This window comes from Leptosomus discolor, chromosome 2 (assembly GCF_034619465.1).
Source record: "Leptosomus discolor isolate bLepDis1 chromosome 2, bLepDis1.hap2, whole genome shotgun sequence".
Lineage (NCBI taxonomy): Eukaryota > Metazoa > Chordata > Aves > Leptosomiformes > Leptosomidae > Leptosomus > Leptosomus discolor.
The window spans coordinates 34,591,322-34,616,814 of NC_141392.1; the positions used below are offsets into that span (position 1 = coordinate 34,591,322).

The 25,493-nt window shown below is 43.9% G+C and overlaps 1 protein-coding gene across 1 annotated transcript in view; it reads right to left on the minus strand.

The window, feature by feature from the left end:
* Positions 1-14,745: 14,745 nt before the first annotated feature.
* The window catches only part of SLC1A4 (solute carrier family 1 member 4), a 30,541-nt gene continuing 19,793 nt past the window's right edge, over positions 14,746-25,493 (minus strand). Inside the window, exons 4-8 of the mRNA XM_086460863.1 lie at positions 23,909-24,075; positions 20,201-20,434; positions 18,929-19,123; positions 17,359-17,493; positions 14,746-14,980 (exon numbers count right to left, since the gene is read on the minus strand). Coding sequence (XP_086316989.1) covers positions 14,746-14,980; positions 17,359-17,493; positions 18,929-19,123; positions 20,201-20,434; positions 23,909-24,075 — 966 coding nt within the window. The remainder of the gene's footprint in view (positions 14,981-17,358; positions 17,494-18,928; positions 19,124-20,200; positions 20,435-23,908; positions 24,076-25,493) is intronic.

Sequence of the window (25,493 nt, forward strand, 5' to 3'; positions counted from 1 at the left end):
TCGATGATGTGCTGTTATCCAGAGTTTTCGGCACATGAACTTATAATTTCTTTCTACCTTGAATGGTCTCACACTACAAGGCAGACCGTTAACACTCCATGATGAAACCTGAAGCCTGGATGTGCCCCATATGCTCTTCCATAGCATCTGCACTAGCCTCGGCGTCAAACTTCAGTCTCGGAATGCAAATGGTTGGGATGGATGAGATGTCAGCAAACGCAAGGCTTGGACTCAACCTATTTGTTCCCAAAGGATTGCTAGCAATATTAATAGACTACTGCAGAGATGAGAAAGCCTGGTTGTAATCCCTTTGCCATCTTTTGGCCAGCAGTATGGCATTATCTGCGGGGAGGATTTACCTGAGTTTGGAAAATTATTCCATTTCCGATGCTGTGCCTCAGACAGCCAGAGAGTTAATATTATATGTAACCTGTTAGTACACCTGCCTATCTTCCAGTGTTAAGTTATCATCGAGGTGGGAAGGAGCTGCCACAAGCCTTCTTTGCGTCTGTTGGCTACGTCAAAGTGATTAACATTATTCCTCTCCTGTGTTAAAATTGCTCAGGCACGGATTTATAAAAATACCTGTGTTGCAACCTGACAGTACTGCGTTCCTCGCTTCTTAAGGACAGGCTGGCTGGCAACTCTCTCACCTGTGGTTCTGGCCAGGAGCCATCTTCGTACACACTGCTCAGGGCTTTGTTTGCTCAGGGCTTTGTGCACTCGCTCTGCCAAACCCCTCCGAAAGGTGTTTGCAGGGAGAGGTCCTGCTCTTCTTGAGGTCCTGCTCTTTTCTTTTCCCTAGAGGTCAGGATTTCCACATCTTGGACCACACCACTTGTTCCCCTCTTGATTCTTACTCTTTGGGCCATGTTTCTCTGAAACTCAAAGGTCCAAAACTCCAGCATGGGCTTGGCTATGATCAGGCAAAACCGGTATGCTGGTCCAGGCTGCGCTCCTGTTTACACATTCTGGTATAGGATCTGCCTTATTCACAGTGCAGGGCATTTGACTCATGCTTCTGACTGCCCATAACTTCCTGATCCTGCTCCTTAATCTACCGTTTCCCACCAGTATTAGTGCAGTTAATTACTGTCATCTAGATTAATTCTTTGCAGCGTCTGTTGCCCAGACCTTCTCTCAGCCTGTCCCATGTTGCTATAAATTTCAGCCCTGTGCTTTTTTATGTTCCCAGACCTTCTCCTCCAGGTGGGACCTGCAGATTTTCTCTGTTCCAACACTGGTGTCACTAATCAACTATGTATGGTCCTGGACCTACGGTAGGCCCCTGAGGAATCCAGCTGTTCAGCTGGATGGTCGCTCTAGTAATGTCTAAATAAGCAGATTCAAACTCAGCCATGTTGCTTTACCTTCTTTATAAAGTCATGAGAAGAATTATTGAAAGCCTACAAACTTTCCCTCACTCTTCTAGATCACCATAACCACTATTGCACTATTGCTAAATATTTCCTAAAAAAGGTAGCTGCTTGTTTTTCTTCCTGATTTTGGAGAAGCACCTGAAAATCTGACTTAAGCACACCCAAGGCAGCCCACAAATGAAACATGTAAGGCAGGCTTAACGAAGAACAGAGTCAAAACCAGAGTGACAGCTATTTTAGCGTCAGCATTGATGTGCAGAGCAATGAACCCCAGTGCTAGCAGCTGGGCAATTTCAGTTCTTTCCCACTTGTTTGCTCAGCCGAACAGAGTGGCAGGATTTAGCCCAAGAAAAAGGTCAACTAGAACTTGCACTTCTCCTGTCTGGCCACACGATGTACCCATCACACCACGAACAGCCTGGCCAGACTGCCAAGCAACAGGAGACCCAGCCGCAAAGGCAGGTGTTTCAAGTTTCCATATTCCCCCAAAGCACCTCCTTACCTCTGTCCAGGCCCTCTAAACCACTCACACAACTGCAGATCAGGGCTAGGTGCCGTGGTGCAGAGGGGGACAAATGGGATGGAGTTGTTGTGATCCAGATGCTTCACCTTTCCTTTTGTTGGACGAAGGTAACGCGCTGCTATGAAATAAATAGGAGCCAGATGGTCAAGAGCTGATGGCAGGTTTCAATCAATATGTGATTTATAATGGGCAATGAATAATTTGGATTAATTTTACTTTTTAAATGTGAGATTTCACTGCTGCTTTCAGTGGGGAATGTGAAGGATTTATTTTTTGTTCTAATTGCTGGGATGTCTTGGCCCTTTGTCATTTGTATGTTGTCCTGAGCAGAACTGAGAGACTCTTCAAAACCAGAGCTGGGACCTGCAGGAACCAGTAGTCAGCACAGAGATTTGTAAAAGAAATATTGGAATTGGTAAGAATGAAAATTGTTCATGTAAGCGTCAGAAGAAACAGCAGAGCAGAGGGAGGATTAAGAACGGCTTGTATTCGTAACAAATGACACCATTCCCAGAAAAAACATTGAGCCTATGTTGGTTTTGACAAGCCCAGAAGGTCTGTGCACCAATAAGACCATAGCACACACAACTCATTTGTGAAAGACCCTCCTCTCTGATAACAAGAGGATGACAGCATATCACATCTCCCATTCCTTCTCCTGGCAGCCTGTCAGGAAGAGGGACTGCAGCAAAGGATCACCACAAAACAACTGCTGGTTCTTAGATTATTAAAGAACTGCCCCAAAACTGGGCGGTTTAGTGAAGATTTGACGGCCGCCATCCCTTGTTGTGGATGTGATTAGGGCCAGACCATGTCTCATTGCTTGTGAGCATGAGTGAAGGAAATCGCTAAGAGAATGAGTGCGGGCAGCTAAACTCAGCTTAAAATGTAAATAAATACCATATTCCCCTTCTGTAAGATCTCATACTGAGTTTGGCCGCACTGGTTTCCTAACTCAGCAAGACTGGCACTGCTGAAAGGACAAAGCCCAGTGCCTTCAGGTTGCTCAGTGAGTCCAATTACTCGAACCAATTAACGATGCAGTCCCAGGGAAGCTTAATCTTAACGATTTGGATGCTGTTGGTTGGAACCTACTCGGTTTGTGAGATTTGAGTCGTGAATGTTTGTAGGCCTCCTTCAAACTCCAGTAGCTGTAGGCATCGCCATCTAATTGTAATCTAGCACAACACGATGAAGAGAATCCAGATCTGCCTGATTGTGTACATGTTTTGGTGACCCAGTAATTGCAGTCATTTACATCGCATTGCTGATCACTATCCTGTGGAGACGCCGGTCTTGTTACCCAAGCCTGTGGAGTGGCTTTGCATTGCATGCCTGGTCCTAGATTTTGGAGGCAGCTTGTAATTTGCCTGATCCCTGGCATATATTTTGACAAACCCAACCCTTCCGATCATAAGGATAACTTTCAAAATGTGGAAGCAAATTCCAGCTGCTGCCCTGCCTGCCCAGTTTAAAACCACAGGTATCTTCCATGGCACGATAGCTTGACTCTAACATTCAAGATGCCAGAACTTGCAAGAACAGCAAGTTAGCTGTAAGTTTGCCAAGCTGTTTTCATGAAAATCACAGCTCATGAGACTCCCGAGAGGTACAACGTGCTTGTATGTTCGCTTGAATGCTCCTAATGGGGAGATAGCAGAGATTTGATTTTTCAACAAGCTAACATCAATCTACGTCTTTTACAGATGACCTGTTAGCACAGCTGTACCACATAACCTATTCGACTCAAACCATTCATTTCACAGCAGAACAAAATGGTGTGGTCTTCTGTTTAACTGATTCACAAAGCACTTCCCTATAATGATATCTATCTTAATGAGACAAACTGGGGATTAAAAAAAAAAAAGGACTAATCTGCTCCTTGCATAACTGGATTTCCTCTGCAAATATTAAGTTACAACAATAACAGTGCCTTTTGTTATAAATTTATTTTTAAATGCTTTTCTTCATGTGAACAAGACAAATGTGTGTCGCCTACTTAGAGCTTTTTAGAAGGAAGAAGTGAAGAGTATTTTCCCCAAAACTCTCTTCCTCCTAAAAAAAAAGATGAAATTATTAAGAAATTGGAAAGTATGTGGCCAGACTTTTAGGTGATGGTAGAAAACTAAGATAAAGTCATGAACTTCAATTAGAACTTCTTCCAACATTTACCTCTTTGTTGAAATATCCTAAGAAACTTTATCTATAATAATGCCTAGCCAGCTCTAATAATGTCTGGCTTGACTCAGCTGGGAATCAGTCTAAGGCTTGACTCAGTTCTTATTAAAGACAAGTAATCGTTCCATGCTCTTCCATAAGTCTCATAAAGCTTCATGTGTTTCAAATGGTGAGGCGCTACAGCTCTGACAACCACCACTTACCTCAGAAATTTTCAGAAAACCTGCTTGTTTTAGGCAGCAGCCATCTCTGTATCTGAAGCTGACATTTGAATGGCTAGAGGCTAAGGTTCGAGAAGACATCTCTGTTAGCTTGCTAGTCTAGCATTCCTCCAGGTATCTCCTCAGGGTTTTGGCTAGGAAGCGAGAAGACAAAGACACAACCATGGGGTCAAACAGGCTTTTTTTGGAAACCACCACATTGATGATTTTGTAAAATTCACATACCAAGGCACAATACCAGTCACAATTTGGAAGTCATACGTAAGTAGGTCCTTCGAATTGTACTTCTTTCTTGTGGTGCTTGCAATTCTTGCATAGTTTGCACCCTTGTTTATTAGTTCTGGCACCAGAATTTAATGCTTGAAACTAACCAAGCTACGCTTACACAGTAGATTTTTTTTCAGGATCTGTGATGTTCTGCATTGTGCACCTCAGGATAAAAATCTACCCTACAGGGATGTGTGAGCTTTTAATGGAAAAGCTGTATCAAAACCACTTTGTCAGTAAACCCAGGCCCTCAGCCCTGGAACCAGCACACTTCTCAGACTGACTGTGTGTGTCAAATGCGAAATTACCCTGAACTTATGAGTCTGGTTGCCTACTGCAAAGGATTTGCTAGATGATTTCTCCTGCTCATCAATCCTCCTCCAGGAAACAAAGTCCGTTTGCTTGGCAGAATAGGCAGCAGGTCTGTCTGTCCGCCCTTCTGCTCCACTGTGCCACACATCATTAAAAATTACTGACTAATCTGGGCTCTCCCAAAGCCCTTTTAGAGCTCAGTACCTGTGCAGAGGGTTTGGAGAAATCCTACCCTGCATAGGCTTGCTCTGGGCTCCAGGGGAAGGGGTTAAATGGAGTGATATGATGATAACTGGTGACACTGGCATGCCAGCAAAGGGCACGCAGACCCGAATACCAAGTTACACCATTGTCATTCAGGGGCATTTCCAAAGGAGTTGCAGGGAGTTTGGCTGGGTGACAGAGCCCTAGAGCCTGCTCCAGCAAGACGCCCAGCTGCCTGTGCAAGACTGATCCAGCTACAAGGCAGGTCTTCTCCAAACAAAGATGGAAACGTGAATTCTATTTGGGGTGATTTTTATTTCAGATTGAGAAGCTACACAATGAGAGAACAAATATACATGTCCATGAGAGAAGGGAAAAAGAGAGAGAGCATCCTATTGTGTCACCCTCCTAATACAACAAGCCATCTCAACTTGAGCCACAGGACTGTCTTCTCCCCAGGCAGGCAGGGAGAGTTTTTACGCCGAAGAGTGCACCACACAATAAACATCTGTAGTATCTACCCTAGGGTCACAGACCCTCAGACACAGCAATATGGTCTTTTCTTGCATACGTGCATGTACATCTGTTCTTGGTAGATAATAAAAAGGCTGATACAGAGTCACATGGATCACACCCATAGCTTTAAAAGAGGAGCAGTTACAGATGTTCAGAAGGATCAACACACCTACATGGCACAACAACAATGGAGTGGTTACTCTAAGCACTAGGTTTTATCTGAAGGCAGATCCCTTTGTATCAGTGATACTGGATTGTACAGGAGCAGATGGCAGTGAATTTCAGAGTTCATCTGTCTGTCATTTTATTAAAGTAATTAATCAAATGGCTTAGCATATAAAAATACAAGAATCCTCCCTCCTAATTAGAGCAATTTATGTTTGTGTAGAAATAAAAGCACACACACACACACACATACATGCATCAGAGGCAGGATTGCTGACAGAGAGCTTACAGGATAAAGAAAAGAAACTCACTTTCCCTGTCCCACACCAGGACACCACATTCTCCCTCCTGTCTCCAGGGATAATGGGAGTCTCTCACCTTTGGTGCATAGTTATATTCAAAAGCCAAACAGCAACTTGAAATTTGTCCTGAAGAGAACCAGGACAAGGCACCTTTAGGGATAATAAGGCAGATTGCATCCCTCTGCTGGAAAAGGAGACTCCTCGTGTCTTAGGGGTGAACCTGCTGTCCCTGAATCTAGAGGGATTAATCAAAATCTAATCAAAATCTTCACCCTCACAAAGCGTGAGTGAGTCAGTCTCAGTCTGCTATAACCAAGAAGCAATTCAGAAGAGGAGGCTCATCTCCTATTAGCAGAGGTACACTCAGCTATTTGTAGTGCTACGCATCGTCTCCATCCCCTACAGCACGTGCTTTGTGGATGACCTTACAAAAGTGTAGCCAGGATGGTAACAGAGAAAGTCTAAATAAGACTATATTCTTACAAGATTGGAATATTCAGGGATGGCAAACACATTACCTCCACACTGGTCTTCAGGGAAGTAATGTCAACAGACCACCTATTGTGGGGCAGAGCAGGGAGGCAGCCAGGACTGGGCTAGCTTGGTCACCATTATTTGACTTATTAAGCATAAAATGTCATTAAGGTATTGCCTTAACGAATTTAGGTTTTCTTCAGCCCAGCCCCTCCTCCAAAGTTGAAGCTACATCTTCATCCCCTCATAACACAATCTGAGACACTGTCTATGTCTATGTCTTCACATGGGACTAGAAGATCCTTAAGTTTAATCTATGTACTACAGGGCCCTGGTCCCGCTGGGGTCCGGGCAGACTCCAAGGACCACAGCAGACTCTGCAAGAGGGATACAGAGAAGGAAAACCGATCAAAGAAATGAAGAAGGTTTGCTTCTGCATCAACACCATCTAGAAAACACATTTTTCTTGTGGGAATACTGTGAGTGCATAAAATGCCGCTAGTTGAAGCCAACAGGATTAAAAACATTCCTTTACTGCTTCTTTACTGAACATGATTATCTTAAGAAAACCAGATCAAACCCCTGTGCTGATAAGGAGGTATTGTTTCCATCAGAAGTCCACAGGCCACTGAAAGCTCAGGAAATTACATTAATGCACACCAGCGAAGGCCCTGGCCCATCCATTTTGTGGCATTCCTTCTGGTTCTTAAAAAAGCTCCAATTCAAACCAGTTAATATTTGAAATATTTCTTACAGTTAAGCACAAGTCTTTCTGTGGGAATGTAATCCAGGGGGATTCAGGCACGTGTAAACAGTTTCCTTCAGAGAAGATTTCCCTCGGTAATTTCTTTCTGCAACATGTAACTGCAATTAACTTAAGTTGCACAGACATGCCACATGCAGTTTAGCTTCAGTTACTAAATACATGCTTGCAAAAGAAGGGTATTACTTTCTCAGTGCTGTTATCAGAAAGAGCAAGCCAAAGCTATCCTAAGGAACATCTAACACCAAATTTCTTGGTCTCTGTGGCTTAAAACCACACTGTTAACTCTGCATTACAACAGGGTTGGCTCAAAATTCATTGCCTCATGCTGGTTCCTGTCAGTAGGCCTGCTTGCCTTGCAAACAGCATCTGTGGCCTTGGGAAAAGACAAGTACACGTGTTATTTGAGCGGGACTTCAAGTAAGAGCAGTCAGCCTGCTGAAATGTCCACAGTCCTCACCTCTTGCTGGCACCGAGACCAGTGGTTAAATCCAAATGAGATTTCATAGCTGTTGAAGATGATATATCTGCTGATGCTGAAACAGAATTTGATAAGTAACCATACCGTGAACTCTTGAATGAAAAGAGATTTTCTTCTCCCTTTTCTATTAAAAAAATCCATCCTAGAGGGAAGATAACTCTCCTGTGTCTATGCTCCTCCCCTTCCTTCCCCCCCAAAAGAGAACTGCTCATCCTGCACTAACATGCTGTTACTACTATGGGATCAGTACTCAAATATATTTGTAAACCCCCAGACATTATTTTAGGGAGGTGATAGTTGTTAGCTAACAACGAACTTGGCTTCAGGATGTGAGATCTGCTCCTAGTCTGCTTGGCGACTCTTCACATGACTCGAGAAAGCGTTCTTTCACCTTTTTCTGTGTGCATTCACTTCTGCAGCTGTGAAATGGTGCCTGCTGGTCAGAAATGTCTGTAAAGACCCCATGCGGAGAATGAATACAGTGTTAACATTAACTTCCCAAGCTGGTGCTCAGATGTGAAGACAGAGAGCTACGGGAGCCAAATAAGGCTCTTGATCACTTCTTGTCAGCCTTAAAATATTCAGTGGCAACTGTCTCAACATGTTGTCCAATGTCTGGAAAAAGTTTCAGATCATTTGCCATAACCTTTTCCCTCCTCCCTGAAACTGAAGCAGCAAGTGAACATGGCTTTCATCAATATGCTCGCACAGATAACAAGGTGGTCTTTGTCCTCAGAGAATAATGGCCACCATGCATTTATCTGAGGAGCATTTGTCCTAGCTATCCTGCAAAGAGGAATGTGGGTCAAGCCCTGATCCCGAATTGTACCGTTGTTTCTCTGTGGTCATGGCTAGCAGCCAGGAGCAGCTTATCAGAGCTCCACACTGGCAAGCTGCATGCTTCGTTGTTGCTCAGTGACAACGCGCTTCAGAAACATCAGCGCTTGGCACCGGCCTCTCCCTGCAAATCCCGGCCAGTCAGCTGGCAGGGATTCGCATCATCTCTGCCACATGCCGGACAAATGCCTGCAGTCTTTTTGATGCTATCTGTATCAAAATGCCAAGGAAAAGATGCTTCCTTCAGGTATTAGCTTCTTTATCCACTCGCTTCTCCTGTCTTCCGTGGTGCTCCCCCTGCAACCCTCCAGTTCTTCCTTTTTTTTCCTCCACCTTTTTCACCCATACTGCCAACAAGACAACTTGTTCTAGTTGAAAACCGCTTTCTGCCATTGAAACTAGACAGAAACTAAGCTGTCAAGACTCCTAATTTAGATGTTGAGTCCATGGTGAGGTCTGTTAATTTACCTGAACATAAGCTTTCATGGCATGCCGGGTGGAGATGGAAGGAGGCAGATATAACAGGGCACTGTACCCCCAAATCACATCCGCTGCTTGAAATGCAACTCGCACTGACACTAGCTCCCCCGCTTCCCCAAGTTAGCCCAAAAATGCATCCACAGGATCTCCTTTCCATCACACAGTGCAACTGACTTCATGATGCATACTTTAATTATTTGATTCCTTTCAGATTTTTGAAAACTTCACTATTATTTAAGATTCAGTGCTCTGTGTCTTTCCAAAGTGTGCTTTCCAAACATCACGACTCATTATCCTCCACACTATTGCCTGTGAGAGACAGGTAAGTATCTGCAAACTTATCTTACAGAAAAGGAAGCACAAGCAGAGGACTTATGTGATCTAATTCCGTGCTGTTCATCAGTCACAGGATCAGTCATTACAGGCAGGTCTGCGAGTGATTATGAACTGCCACAGCCTGGTTAGAGACAACAAAGATGTGATATTTTTCATTTGGTAAGAGTTAGTCTTTTCGTCCTTTGACTTCCTACCTGAGGCCCACTGCTCACTGCCTGTGGGAGGGTCAGGATTAAAAGTGATTATTTCCAACAGCAGGATGTTTTCCAGTGGCTGCAGAAATGTGCTGTGCTAGCAGAGGACCAGACTGGAGATTCAGCCTGGATTGTTTGACCAACACTGCAAATCTTTGCAGAAAGAGGTGGTGGTTTTGTACCTTTTGCAAGCTCTCGAGCACATAACCTCCAACATATGGCAGGGTGGTCAGTCCCAAAGATACCAGGGCCTTTGACTTGACTGAAAGAGAAACTGCCTAAATGCCTCAGCTTTCATTATTCCTGCTGTAAAATATGGAGGAACCGCAGGAGAATGAGTCTAAGAATGGTGACAATGGGTCATGCCCATCTCTGGCACTGGCCACAGCAAATGCCCAGGGAAAAGCACAGGAACAGAGCAAGCACATATGAAACCTTCTTGCCCGTCATACTGTCCCCCCAGCCTCTCACTACCTCCAGCTCAGGGCATTGTCTCTTCAAGCAGTAGCAGGGCTGCCCAGAAAAGACAAAGTAGAGGTTGTTTCACCAACTGATTTGGTGCTTCACATTTCTGTTCTGTCCGAAGGACACAGTCTTGTTTGTCACATCCCTGAAGGGGAAGCCCTGGGTTTGGCCGTAGTCTGTTCTCAACACAAAAGCCATCCTGATTGCAAGAGACATCCCCAGAAGGGTTTAAAGTCCTTTGCAATTACTGAATCTTGTAGTGCAATTACCACCACACCAGCCGAAACTCGGCTAAAGCTTAGTTCCTGGGAATAATGGGTCTTTGCTGAAAACATCCTAACAGCAGCCAAGTGCTGGCACCCTGCATTGCTCACTACAGCTTTACAGGCATCCATAGCCACATCTCACAGCACAGACAAGCACCTTTCTCAGGATGAAAGACAGGTGCTGCTCCGCACTCTGAGCAACTCTTTAAAATACCAAGTCTCACAAACCTCTGGTGAGTCAAGGACAGGAGCAAGGGAGAATGCAAACTACTTTCCCAAGGACCAGCTGGAGTCCTTGAAACTTTGTCCACTCTCCCATTTATACCCAAGCCACTGATACACAAAACCAGCATAGGGCATTCCAGGAAATGGGATGAGATCAGACAGTGATGAATAAAGCATGGAGTAGAAAGCCAGTTCTGAAGAAGAAGTAGTAAAAGATAGTCCAAAACAGTCAAAGAAACTTCACTAAAAAAAGAGAAGATAAAAGTGGAAAAGTAAATGGCATCAGAGACAAAATGGGGTTGCATATACCAAAAGCTTGCAGACTCTTGTCTTCCACATTCCCATTATCTCTCTCCCAAAAAGCAATCGCTGTACTAGAGGGTAGGACATGAGCTGTTTGTAGCCTGCTTTCCTAAGGAGAGAATTTGTACCTTCAAACAAAAAGACTAAAACCAAAAAGAGAGTTAGTATTTTCTAGACAGAACTTATTTCCTCTTGAAAGAAAAGCAACTGACTAAAGATTTCCAATTTACAGTCACGTTGGGAGAACATAAACATATGTCCGGTCAAGAGATACTGAAGTACCACACCAGCAGCAGATTGGTGGAGTACCTGGGCAAGAGCAGAGCAAGTACCACTGGCTGCACCTGCACTGCTGCAGAGCACCTTCTCAGCTCACAGCCTCTTGCAGTGAGGCTGCACGGGGACCTGAAATAGGAAGCTCCCTGTGTAACCCATTGCAGTGCAGGTCAAGGACAGCATCTAAAAGGCACATCCTTCAACAGCCCTTTGATTTTTTCTCCCAGTGGCCTTACCTGAAGACCTTGGCCACTTGAAGCAAAGAGCAAGTCTTCTAGCTCACTGAGCTTTTGATCAGGATTTGTGTTGTTACAAGGGCAGTTGTCGGAACGTGCCACATCTTTTACAATCTGAGAGAGTGTAATACTGTACCTTAAGAAAAAAACCCTGAAGCTGGGTGGAGAGCCCCAAAAAATGCATCATGGACACTGCGAGAAATGGGAAAAACAAGAAATTCTGACACAGATGATACAGAAAAGGCCAAGAAGATGGTGTGACGAGCAGTAGTTACCCAGCATTCTTGCTTCCATGGAAAACGCTGGGATCCCTCTTGCTGTGCACAAACAACAAAAGAACTGGCACCTTTGTAAGTCTAAAGTAGGGATTCTGTAAGATTACATACAGATTTCTAGCAGGTTAAGACCTAAATACTCATGGTTCATATAAACCCTATGGCACCTGTTTCCAGGAGAAGTAGTGTTAGATTTCCTTGGTTAAATTCCTGCTATGAGAATTATTTGACCTCCTTAAAACTGACCACTCTAATAAGTTTTGCAAAACATGGCAATCCACTAGTGGGGACTAGGAGAGGCATTCCTACTGGAAAATACTAAGAAGACTTTGAGGTATTTGCTTTAATTTACCATCTCCTGGGATCTACTGTCAGAAAGAACATGTCACAGTGTACAGCACACTGCTACAAGGATGATGCGCAATCACGCTGCATCATCAGAGGGAAGAAAGATCAATACAGCAATGGCAAGTTGCTGCCTGTGAGGAAGCCCAGCCTTTGGACTTGCCCAGGTGAGTACTTTTACCTGTGGGCAACAACAGATTTGGGGTGGAAAAAAAAAAGTAAAATGAGAAATGTTCTAGTCTGAAATGGTGCTGTAATGCTTCATGGGAATTTTCATCTGAGTGCTGCCTGCTCTCACGTCCTGATCCCAGCTGCATGTGTCATGGTGAAGGAGAGCATCAGAGGGGCTAAATGTCTGATGGGGGATAAAATGCAACTACAGAACCCAGCCCACAGGGAACAGTCATGATTTTCAGCTTCCCTGAGACATCCATAGACTGCTTTAAAATCAAGGTATTTAGGGTTCTGGTGCATTCAGATTTTATTTTTTTTTTAATATTTGTTTAAAAAAAAAAAAAGAAAGAAAAAAGGTTTTGTTGAAAACCATTTTTTCAAACCTCCAACATTTATCAAAACACTTTCTATTTGTTGACTTTCATTGGCAGCTACAAAGTACGCTTTTGGTTTCCTGAGTTGAAAGGAGTTGAGATGATTCTAATGGGAGGAAATGCAAAGTTTCAGTGGGTCTTGATCTGCTAAAAATGAAATAATAAATACCGGGCAAAGGATGTCCTAAGAGAATTGTGTTTGTCTCCTCCCATTTTGAAGATAAGCCAAGAAATGACCAAATTTTGTGGACGTGGTTATAAATAAACTGGTTAAAAAGAAACTCCACCTGCAGTTTCTCAGTGGGCTGACTAATCCTTTCCTAGTTTGATTATTTGCATAGCCCTGCTGCACACAATTAAACAGCCAGTAATGACGCACTCACTGTGTTTTCCCTCAGAGGTACCCACATCTCACTCTGAGTGTCTTTTTGCAAAATTCATTGTGTCCCTTTACCAGGACGGATGCTTTGCAAACGAAGGCTGCTGCTGCTGCTATGAAATTGGAGCTGCCTCTTCCTAGTGTTGTGAACATAAACATCAGCAACGGGATACCTTTCCAAGATAGCTTCCTCTGAAGCAAGAGAGAAGAAAAAGGGAGACCGAGCATTACTTTATATCAAAGCTAAGTGTAAATATATATTGCTGAATTAACAGTGTGGAACACCTTGCTAAAGCAGCCAAGAGAAAGTGTCACAAGTCCAGGCAAATCTTGGCACATGCACAGCAATAATTTTGTGACTATCTGCAGTCCATAAAGCCAAGATAAATCAACAGGATCTTTGCAATGAGTTTGCCGGACTTTGTTCAGGTTTGGGGTGCAAATTCAGGAAGCATGTTGTAAAGCAAAAAAGGTGGAGTCAGAGCGCAGAACCGTTTGGCTCAGCCTCAAGCAAAGGCTACCATCTGCCACTAAGCATCACCCTGGCCCAGCACCACCCAGAATTACTAAATGTAAGCTGCTGCCAGAAGGACATTTCCAGCAGGACCAAACTCCTAGCAGGAACAGGTATGCAGCTGTCCCAACAAGCAGAGATCACTGAACTACATAGCGTTATAAACTCACCTCTTCTCTTCCCCTTTCAAGCCAATGCTCAGACTTGGCTGTCGTCAGTTCCCACATGATGTGTGTTCAGATTTTTTCCTCCCCTGTTCCATTTTGCTGGAAAAGGGATACGACTTAATTTGTTTGGACTGACCCATTAAATAAGCATGAGCAGGACATGGTGTGCTAGCAAAGGTGTATGTGTGTTTTCATGATGGGAACTGACTTCCTGATTTCTTTACGTCACAGGCAAGCCTCTTTAACACATATTTATGCTGGAACAGACTCTACATTTTTTTCAGCCCCAGAGAGATTACTTTAACAAAATTTGTGTTTCCTCTGGATTTTTTCCATAACAGCTTGGTTAGAGGAAAGGAGAAAAGCAGTCCTTGATCTGCACGATGATTTCCTATGCTTGGTCCCAAAGTTTGAAAGTTACTCACCAAAAGGCAGGAAAGCTGCTATGAGCTGCAATGCAGTGGGGGAATGGGACAAGGGTCAGACTCCTATAAGCTATTAATTCAGATATGAAATAAAAAATGAAAAAGAGAAAAAGCTTATTTTCAGGATATAGTCAATGTTTTTAAGGGATCGGAGAACAGGAGAGGAAGGGGAGTGTGAGAAAAACATTGGTTCATGTCACGTCTGTAATGGCTGATTAGTGTTTTCAGGACAGAAACTAAATTTAAGCAACGTTTTCCCCCACTCTGGAGTTTCTCGACTGCATCTCCATTTGAGCGGCAGCACAATAAGCTTACTAATTTTTCCCTACAATAAGCACATACTGGGTTCGTCTACTTCCCCATCTTCAACTTGTATGAGCCTTTACTAACAGAAGTCTTGTTAAACCAGAAGTCTCGATGGCACTGTTTGCACATACATGTATATGTGTGTGCACGTGCAACACACATACATGTATACATAGGAATTATCAAAATACTATTGTAAAGCAAATGTTCTTTCTCAACACCCCTTCTCCGCCCACCCCACATCCCTCCCCTTCCCCAGGCCAGCATATTTCAGAACAGACTGGAACTGAAAACTTCCAAGAGCCATCCAGCCCCTAACGTCTAGGTGCGTTAGCAAGTCCCGTGTCCACCTCTAGGACACGTGTTGACAAATGGCCTCTAGTTCACAATACTGACTCCTTGGATTCAGGGTCTGCTGTACTGGTTGTGTTGGAGACTTGGTTTTTGTGGGTTACCAAAGGCGATGTTTCAGCTTCAGACTTGCTGTTAGCAACTGCTTCTACGTTGACTTCCTTTAGCTCCTGCTCTTTTTCTTTCTTTTCTTTTTCATTCAGGTAATTAAGGATGCCTGCTCCTAGGGCATCCCCTTCCACATTCACAACTGTGGTGGTTCGGTCCCTGGTTAAGATCAGAAACAAAAAACAAAACAGCAGGCTTTTAGCTTAAGAGAGTTACAACACAATAAGGGGAACTGATTCACCCCTGCTGATCCACTAACATCAGTGGAGCTAGACAAGGGAGATGTTGTTACCACAGATATTTGCCACAGACATATAATCACCATTTCAGAACTAAAAACGTGCACTGGAGCTGATTTAAGGTCGGCCCAATCGTTACTATCAACTGGTTCTGGTCTCTCTGTGGGTTGCAGCAATGGTACTACTCTTCTCAGGCATCTTTTTCTCCCAGCCCACCTCCTTCCTCTTCCCCTTCTCCAGGCCAATGTTTTTTCAAATGTGAGTTCAGAGCAGGAACTTAATTTGGGTTTATCCAGAAGGTGACTCAGACACCCAGCTCTCTTTACACCTACTTAAGGGGTCCTTCCAAAAGCAGACAGATGACTGTGTTCTCTGCATTTCTTGCTAGTAGCACCTGTCCTAATCGTTGGTCCTACAACACAAAACTACTGTGTAACCAGGGTCTAACGGAGGTTTGTGGGTCATAAAGAAGAAAAATTTCTCCACATGCCTTTTGAGACTTTTGTTAGTCATCATGCAGCCTAACTTCAACATGTGCTCAACTTGTAACTGTGGTTCTCTCTGGCAATTAAACGTCTGGCATTAAAACAAAACACGGGACTCTTCCCTCCCTCCTTCCCCCTTTTGTTACCCCAAGGCTGAATTCCTTGACTAGAACAACAGTGTTGACCACAGATGGATGCTACATATTTTGAAATGAAGGCAGCCAGCACGACACAGGCTGAGGGCAACCTGGAGAGAAAGGAAGGTCAAGCTTTTCACTCTTGCCTCCAAGCACTTTCAAGTACATCTTGTGCAACACGCAGCTACTACTGTAATCCCTTAGGAAGATGGGATACAAAGGGCTAGCCACTGCTTTGCCTATCTCTCCTGTCCTTTGGAAGTGGCTGATTCCCAAGAGATGACAGCAAGAAAGAGTCTGATGGTCCTAATGAAGCCTGTAGGAATATGATTATGCTCCACAGACACGTGTGGTGTGGGAAGGGAAGGATGTAATACAACTGCTGCCTTCCTCAGCCTCTGGAATCCAAGATTGTTCTTGGGCACCCCAACTTCCACATCTGCTGTAGAAGTACACCATCTATACACAGAGGATGGCATGTCCAAAAAGCAATGCAGAGGGATTATGTACAGTCTAAACCAGGAACTGCCCAGAAACCCATCAACTGGAAAAAATATCCAATGGGATTCAGATTGCTTGACCCATACTGACCAGTGATTTCAGCCTGCTACCCGACTTCAACCAGATGGCTTGAAAGCAGATTATGCTTTCAAATTATCAGATCACGCTTACTTCACTAGCATTTAAACTCTAAGCATGCTGTAATTCATGAGTGCTCAGATGCTTGTTTGATGAAAAGCAGAGGCACCCTTTTCCATGGGGCTCATCCAAGCTATAAGAAATCATCTGCATGTAGCATTTACATGTAAAATGCACTTGTGGTTGGGTCCCAAACACTCTGAGTGAAACAAATTTTCTAGGCTTTCTTTAATCTAATTTAGGTAGTACAGAAGTCAAATTTAGTCCTTAACAAGGACATAACCACGCTAAGTGGTTGAGATAAGCTCTTCCAAACAGAGCTAGGCAAGGAGAGAATCTCTCATATTTCAAGGAGGGGAATGGCTCTTGGAAAGAAGAGGAGCTGAGCAAAGGTCTGACCTTTTAGCTCTTTCCCATAAGGTGGAAAGGAAAGGTGGCATTAGTGTGTACTAAACTTGTGATTCCCAGCAGCATGTTCCAGCCGTGAGACTGTCCACAGCTGAGATGAGTGCCACAAACCTTCTGTGTCCCCACCCTGCTAATGGACGGCACCTCTCTGTGGTGCTTGTGTTGGTGCTTTGACCAGCCTTGAACTATAAAAATAGTTCAAACGATAGCTGACAACAGCTTCTGATGGAGACTGCATTACACGTGTGACCAACAAAGCTTTCCAGCACTATTCAGACTCAATTTCCTTTTTCCCCCTTCCCTCCTAGTGTCCAACTAATTTCCAGCAGCGTCAAGACCTTCTTGAACAAACTTTTAACAATCCTTCTAAAGGTATCTGAAACCAGGAAGAAACACGTTTCAATAAAGGCTGAGTAAAAAAGCTGGAGAGGGATTTTAGCATACTAACTGCTTTAATTGAGAAGGGACCACCTTTTCCATTATCTGTCAAGAGTTACCTGTCCTGTAGGCAGCCATATCTTGCAGGGTTTTATTTTATACTGTGCTGCTTTGACTACCTTACCGCATGTTTCCAGCTGAACATGCTACATGTCATGCAACAGCAGATATGTGTGGCCTAAAGTACTTACACAATCCAGTCCACCGCTAATATCAAGGAGAGATCGTTGGTCGGAAGTCCAATGGCCTCCAAGATGATAGCGATGGTGAGGACTCCTCCGGCCGGGACCCCGGCTGCACCCACACTGGATGCGGTAGCTGTCACACTGCAAATCAATTTGCACACCCGGTTAGCAGGAGCTCCACAGCCCTCCTTTTCTACACTTACATCACGCATTTCCCTGCTTTAGGAATTGTAAACAAACCCTACGGCATGGGACATGTGGATCATTTGCTTCCCACGCAAACCTCTTCCTTCCTGCTGATGAAAGTAATGGGTACAGTACACAGTTGCTCAGCAGGCATCCACAGCAGCTACCAAGGCAATGGCTCTATGTGTAATACCATGATTGACTTTTCAGAAAAAAATCCAACCAACACAACTATATCCTGCTGCCTTACTAACACAGCAATTTTGAAGTCATGTATCAGTTCAAATATGCCGACTGCATTACATCTCCTGGCCCCAAGTGTATAAGGCAAACCTTGCCATACAGGCTCCTGTCCCTTCTCTGTTTCTTGTTCGCATTCAAACACAGACCCTAAATCAGGAGCTGGAAACCTGCGATGCATGTGCTATGGACATGGACCACACACCTTTTTGCGTGCAGATGCCTACAACTGAGTTTTCCTTGCGCCACCACTGCATAACCCTCAGGCCTGCGTTAACACCTGATTCACTAATAGTACCTGAAACACTAATTTGGCCATCTGCAAAGAAAATAATGCCCCAGCCCTGCCTCAAATAGACAAGCAATATACCATGTAATGCAATAAGGAAGGAAATAAAACCAGGTCAGGGAAGATAAAACACTAGAAACTGGCCCTAGGAGGCATCTGGTGGATAAAGCTATGGCTTCTCAGCACAGTGAGGGGCTACAACTCCTTGTAAGATCCCCACTAAAGGGATTCTGAGGAGGGAAATGAAGAGAATGACACTTCATGGGACATGAGACCTGGGAGGACATTCCAGGCATAGAGGGGAGAGAGTCCTAGAGAAGGAGGAAGGACTGAAGTGGTGGAGGGGGTAATGGAACAAAGCAGTCAGGAGAGGAATGACCATGGGTTTGACCTAGGAAAGGCAGAGGTAAGCAGGAACAGAGTCTTTACACACATACATAAGGAACTGAGGAGCTGGCAGGAGGATTTTCTAAGACATCCAGAGGGTGAATCAGGGGTAGCTTTCTGGGTAGAGCAGCATGCCTCAATTACCCAGCTTAATGGTAAGTGGAAGGTGGGGGAGTGAGATCCTTAAGGAAGGAGAGGAACTTCATGTGAGAAACAGCTTTGAACAGCTCAAAGTATGTTTCAGAATTCAATTACCCCTCCCAGGTTCCACCTTTTATTAAATCGAGATTCTGGCAAATCTTATAAAGCTTGAAAGACTCCATCCTTTAATCATCCTATAATTATGTTTCATAGCAGTTTGCAAGCTTCAGGTCAGAGATGTGGAATGCAAACTGCTAGCTATTAACAGAGAGACCACAGGCTTGAATGTGTCTGGGGGCCAGAAGAATGTGGTTGCAATATCAAGCAACTTACAGAATTGTGAAGATTTGCCCAGGGTTGAGGTCGACATTGTTCAGCTGAGCAATAAACACAGCTGCCATGCACTGAAAAATAGCAGCTCCATCCATGTTTACAGTTGCCCCAATAGGAAGGATAAACCTGCTGATCCTCTTGTCAACTCCATTGTTCTCCTCAATACACTTGATCATCGACGGGAGAGTGGCTGAGCTAGAAATAGAAAATAGGGAAAAATCAAACACAACGTATCAGTGTGCACTGAATGGAAAGTCACCGTCTCGTGGCTTGCATGTTCCTCACATGCTGCAGACAGGACTGTCAAGACAACAATGCCATTTGATAGTCTCTCTCTGTTACAATAGCAATGAGGGACCCTCCTTGTTGGTCTTGAGCAGCAGTATTTAATAATCTGCTTCCATCCAGAAATAGCTGATAAGGACTCTAATCTCCCAGAAGCAAGAACTCATGACTTAACACAGTATGCAGGGGCTGTGGAATAATCAAGTCTCAAACCACAAAAATACACCAATAGATGCCAATATAAACACAAAAGAGGCAACAGCAATCTCTGCTCACGTTGTACTAGTACCTTCTCAAATGAACACAATAATAGGAAAAAAAAATCACTGTTACATTTATTTCTTGCATTAGAAATGACATGTTTTTATTTATAAACCTTCTCCTACTTCAAGTACTTCAGCTCCTGTGACAGACATACATCTGCTTTTAGAGATGACTTGAAATGATTTTATGTAGTTATGATATTTGATCAGGTGTTTGCCCCTTGACAAAAGTGTAAATTACATGCCTGATAGTTTGGTTATGATAAATAAAAGCTGATCAGGCCAGATCTTTGAAATCAATCATGTTAAGTCCCTTTACACTAGCTAATAAGTCTGCTTTGCTCCTTGTTCCAGATCCTTCTGAACTTGGAGAACTAAACTTCTCAGGACAAAGTCCCTCACTGCTGACCATTACTTTACTTAAAACTGAAAGGACAGCTAGCAGGATCTTTTTAAGGCAAATACTTCCACCTTTTCCCCAAAAAATTTCCAACCCAGCATCACACTATAGTCCCAATATTTTGAGGACTTGTTTTCAACAGCTAATTATGATTATGTGCTGTGTGGCAGGCTGCTGAGAGCAGTGAGACTCAGTACACTCGGAAGCAATCTCAGGAACAATATTCACACCTAAACTCAACACGGTTTGGTGTTGGGATACAACCAGTTTACAGTGACAAATATAACCAGGCTATAATCCCAAAAAAGAAGCACAGAAACCCACCTGGAGCAAGTGGCAAAAGCAGTGGCAAATGGTGTGATAAGTCCTAAGAGAAAACGATACGGATTTTGACGTGTGGATGCAAAATAAATAAGTGGCAGAATGATTCCTCCATGGATAAAGTGGCCCAGAATAGAGGCAAAGATGTATTTTCCCAGACTGGTCACCAGAAGTACAATGTCTTCCATTTCCACAATCTTGCTCCCAACAAGGAACATAATGCCAATAGGTACATACCTGTGTAAAGAAATATTGCCTGTCATTAAGTACAAACAAAAAGCCTTGAAAAACGTACCATTTTTCATCGTAGAGATAACATTCTTCTGAAGAATATGCTGCTTCTGCTGAAGGGTGGTGCTTTATTCACCACACACTCAGGTTAGGCAAATTTGGAAGGCCTCTCTAACACTCTTGTTTGGTGGAAGGCAAGCAGTCAAACTGAAAAAGCTCTGTTCAACCTAGGCCCTCAAAGACACAGCTAGGAGTGCTGAAGGGAAGCCAAATGGGAAGCAGAAATGCTGGCAGAAGCTACCAGGACAAAACACTGGCATGGAGTTTTAGTTGATCAGAGAGGAAGGCAGGCAAAGACCTAAAGCTAAAGTCACTGATGAAGGGACAGCAGGTGGTAGGAAAGAAGAAGGAGCAGTATCTGTCACTGGAGGAGAGAAAGGGGTGGAAGAGTAGGACCTTACCCATGCGCTGACTACCAATAGAAGTATGAAGTTAGGTCATTAAAATGGTAGACATACTGAGTGCCAACTTATTCAGAGTGTAGGGAAGAAAAAGTTATGCCTATACCAGAGAGCTCAGCTAAGGCTGCTGATGCATGTGCCAAAGATAGCAGTTAACTCTGCTATTTGCCTACAAAAGACTAAGTTAAATGATCAGGCTTCCCTCAAGCCAACAGCCACGTACACATACGTTCCCTACCTCCTATCTACATGCCACGTCTTAGGACGTCAGCATTTGTTTGTGGTTTCCTTTGTCAGGAACACTTGGAGCTGCTCCAGGGGAAAGGCCACCTACGGGCTACAGCCACACCTCTAGTCCCAGCAGTGCAGCTGGGAACAGCCCTGAAAAGACAATTGCCCTTGCACCTACAGCACAACTAAATGAATTTCAGGAATCACTTCAGGCCCTGGGTCAGTTCCTCCGAAGCTCTACTTGGGATGTCTGTGTCCGAGTACCTCTGCTGATGCTGTCCATGCTCCATCCTCTTCTGCTTCTAAGATTAAGAAATACTAAAAGATCACCCAGCTCTCCAAAACCCTGCCCCAGGCACACACATAACTACAAAAGATCTGCCTGTACATCTTAGGAATAAAGAACGTTTTTTTCTCCCACTCTCCCCTCCGTGCCCATGTTCAGAGAAGCTGATCTGTGGAGTGAGGACAAACTTCAGAAGGATTGGTTAGGCATGCAAAGGTCTGGAAAGGTGGGCAAGCCTTAAGGTTGCCCAGATCACCCACTCCTTCCTAGCCTGCCTCTCAGTGGTTCTGCAGCAACTCTGTTCTGTGCAGAGAGCAACTCCTCACGTCCCAGATCAATGTGAGCATCCTCTCTCTGTCCTCCCTTGGCCAAATCTCAAGGGAGGCCTGTTGAACCTTCCCCACTTAGCCTCTGCAAATTCTACAACATACTGCCTTTGAACTATGTTTCTGAGCACCTCAATTAGCCAGATCTAGCTGAGCCCTGGTCCTGCACAAGCTCTGCAAACATGAACACCGGATTTAGAGCTCAGACTGGATCCCTCCCCTTGAAGAGAGAGGCTGGAGAGGAAGGAACTGAAAGTTGAGACCAAAGTGCTCTAAACATGAGAGCAGCTGTTGACTGGGACTAGATAGGAGCTCAAGCTGCCTTTTCTCTTAGTAGTATGATTTAACCCATTCCAAAGTATCCTTTGGGAAGTACATGCAGCTTGACAGATTTTGAATAAACACCAGACAACACAACAGCCTTAAGGAAAGAAAGAGAACAACGAAGGTGCACTGCAGTATTAAGAGTCAGCTGTGGTCCCGATAATCCACAAAGTAAAGCATTATATACCAACTGATGAGCTTGCAGTGTTAGCACTGTAATCAGCTGAATACAAGAACTGCCTCTTATCAGTATTCAGTGTCCGAGGAATTACACTCAAGAGTAAAAGACTTAAGCTGCTTTTGGGACTTTGAATTTTTCAATCCCTTATGACAGCGACTAACACAGAGATCTGCCTGTGTAAAATCAGGTGTTTTGTTAAGAGCTTTCTACTTTGTAGAGGGAGGAAAATAGGAATGAAAAATGCAGAATGAAGGGAGAAAAAATACCTCTGCTAAGGTAAGCTTATAGCTTTTCCAGCAGCTGTGGAAAGGGAGTGAGAAATGTCCCACTGATAATTTTTAGCTAGCTGCCCTTATGAATATTTTTATTTTTGTGTGTGAGGTATTGGTACTGCTGGTTTCACAGGAGCAGCATAGATCCATCCAGCTGCACGAGAACAGCCATGATACTGCTCTGAGACCCAGATTCAACCTACCAGACAGAAAACCCAGTCAGGAGGCTGGTCCTACCCCAGCTTCGGTGCCCTGAACCACTCTCTAGAGGAGCCTGCCTCCTCCAACACTGGTTTCTTGCCTAGTAAGAAAGTTCAGTGTGCTCCAGTTCCTAACACACGGACTTTTTTTGGTGCCAAAAGCTTTGTGAAATCGGTGAGAGCAACAGTCACCCCATAAACATGTCTGGACTCCAGGGAAGTAACTGAAATAATGGATTTGCTCATTAATAGGCAGGACACAAAATAAACAATCAATCTTAGGAAATACCTACTCTCAGGTGAGTGACGTGAAATGGAAAAGAGAAGCAGCTCTGGAGAAGCAAGCACAAACAAGAAACAAACTGTTGATCACTCTGCTAGTAACATTAGGTGCCGCTTCAACCAAGGAAGTGAAAGAGATCTTAGACGAACAGTAATTTAAAGATCTACTGTACAACTCGGGCACTGCTGTTAACAGTGACAAAGCACTCAACAGCCAGCTCAACTGTTTCAGTAGGATGGATAGCATACCCCTGGAGACTGTTCTTCCCTTCTATAGAAAGGGACATAGGTTCTCCATCATCCTTTGATGCAGGTGGACAGATGAGGCTGTGTATTCATGCACTCAACAGGGTTTCTCTCAAACCAATACCAGTGAGTGGGCTATCTTCTGATCTCCTTGGATATCTTTCAGGTCAGTGCAGGTAACCAACAGAAAAATCAAGCCATGAAGCTACATGTACGATTTTAGTTATGTGCTGCATTTGCAAGTGCGCTCCAAGCACAAACATCTCTGGCCTTCACAAGACTGTGCTCCTCACTTGATCACATCTCCTTTATTCATTCAAGGCCAGTGCCTTCAGGCACAGGATGGCAGCTAGCCATGGGCTTATACTGCTTTGAAATAGAAATCCTTCTTCCCACTAATTAATCAAAAAGCAGTCCTGGCGAGGATTTTTAAGTAACCCTCTGAAGTGTACCAGACTGATATCTTAAGCTACATGTGACTGTCTAATTACAGGGCACATGCAAGAAGAAAACACCCTATCATGTGACACCATGACATTCACTTTTTCTGTCACGAAGGACCGCTGTGATGAGCGATCTAGTAGGATGAAGCTGGAGACATGGATAAACAGTGAGATTCCTGAACTGAGCATAATATTGTACTGCAGATGCATTTGTAGTCACACACTTACCACATAATCCAGGAAACCAACACCATAGTTGCCTCATTGAATGAATTAAAGAAGCGAATCAGGTCTTCCCCTTCCTGGCCAAGCTTTTTCAGCGCCACTCCTAAAACCAGAGCGAACAGCACCAGTCCCAGGATATTCATCCCTTCAATTTCAGTACCAACAGGGATCTGTAGAAAAGAAAAAAAGGAAGGCTTGTTAGATGCAAGACCAGCACAAAACCCACAAAAGAGTCACCTCATTTTGTTGCTGCCTGACTGATCTGAAATCAACAAGCAGAACCTATTTTGGGAAGGAAGAATCTATTTTGTTGAAGGGAACCAAACAAGATCTGGATGCAGTCCAGATACAAACCTCCCTAGTTACGAGCTGACATGGATTCACTGGAGAGGGAAAGGGTCTGCCACTACCTCCCCTCATGCCCTTCAACACTATACATGTGCTCTCAGTGATCTGAAGAGGACACCTCCCCAGTTTACTCAGGACAAGCTCCACTGTGGATGCAAAACAGCACAGGCACCAACCAGAGATGTGTGGTTAAAAGACCAAAACTTTCCTCGCTGTTTCTCCATGAAGGAAGATGGGTGTGGGAGAGACCGCAGATGTAAATGGCAGGTATTGGTGATACTGACTTCCTAGCTCTACTTATTCGACCAAGTATCATCCACTGTCAGCACTATGATATTCTACTGCCTAAACAAATCATACCTGCAAGACATTTGCAGTGGTCTGACCCCAAACATGTTCTTATTTCCTGACACCTGATGTGAATCTGCTCTCACAAACTGCCAGCTCTGTTGCTTTAGTGCAGTATTTATACCGAGGTGACAACCATGAGAAAACAACCAATGTTACGAAGCAGAAAGCGGGGAGAGGCACAGAGAAATGTAGCAAACTGTGGAAACCTACTCATTCATCTGTCCACATCAGTCATGGGAGATACAGAGAGAACAGAAGAAATACCTGTTCCCCTTCTCAGAAACCATGTGGCTGTGTGGTAAAAATAAGACGATAAAAACAGGATCCACCTATTGACAAAAACTAGTCTACTCACAAGTCTGCTCTCCTGGTCCTTCATGGTTTATTTCTCAAAGAGAGCTGGAGCTTGTCTGGCAATCATACGAATGGAATCAGTGTTCTTGTGACTACATAAAAATATAATTGTTTTGACAAACTGTTTTTTTTCCCCCCAACTTGGCAGTACAAGCTCAACATGTCAAATTGTTGTTTTATTTGGAAGGGCTTCTAAAACCGATTAGGTTTGTGTGCAAGCTTTGGCTTTCTGGCTAGTTTAAGTAGACACTAGCTCAACACTAGGAAAGAAAAATATATTCTGAGCTAAAAGCTTGAAGTGAGTATCCCGAGATACTGATCTGCTAAACCTGATAAAATCAGCCTGCTTGAGATGATATTTTTGCTGGCAGTATACTGCTGAACTGGACTGTCTCTTAGTGGCAGGTGCAAGTAAAGTACTGCAGGAAAGGCGATAAAACATAAATTATACACAAAAGCATGAAGGTTAAACTGCTGTTAACAAAAGTGTTTCAAAACAATGAAGGTTCTGGCTTTTATTTGCTAGCTACAAAAT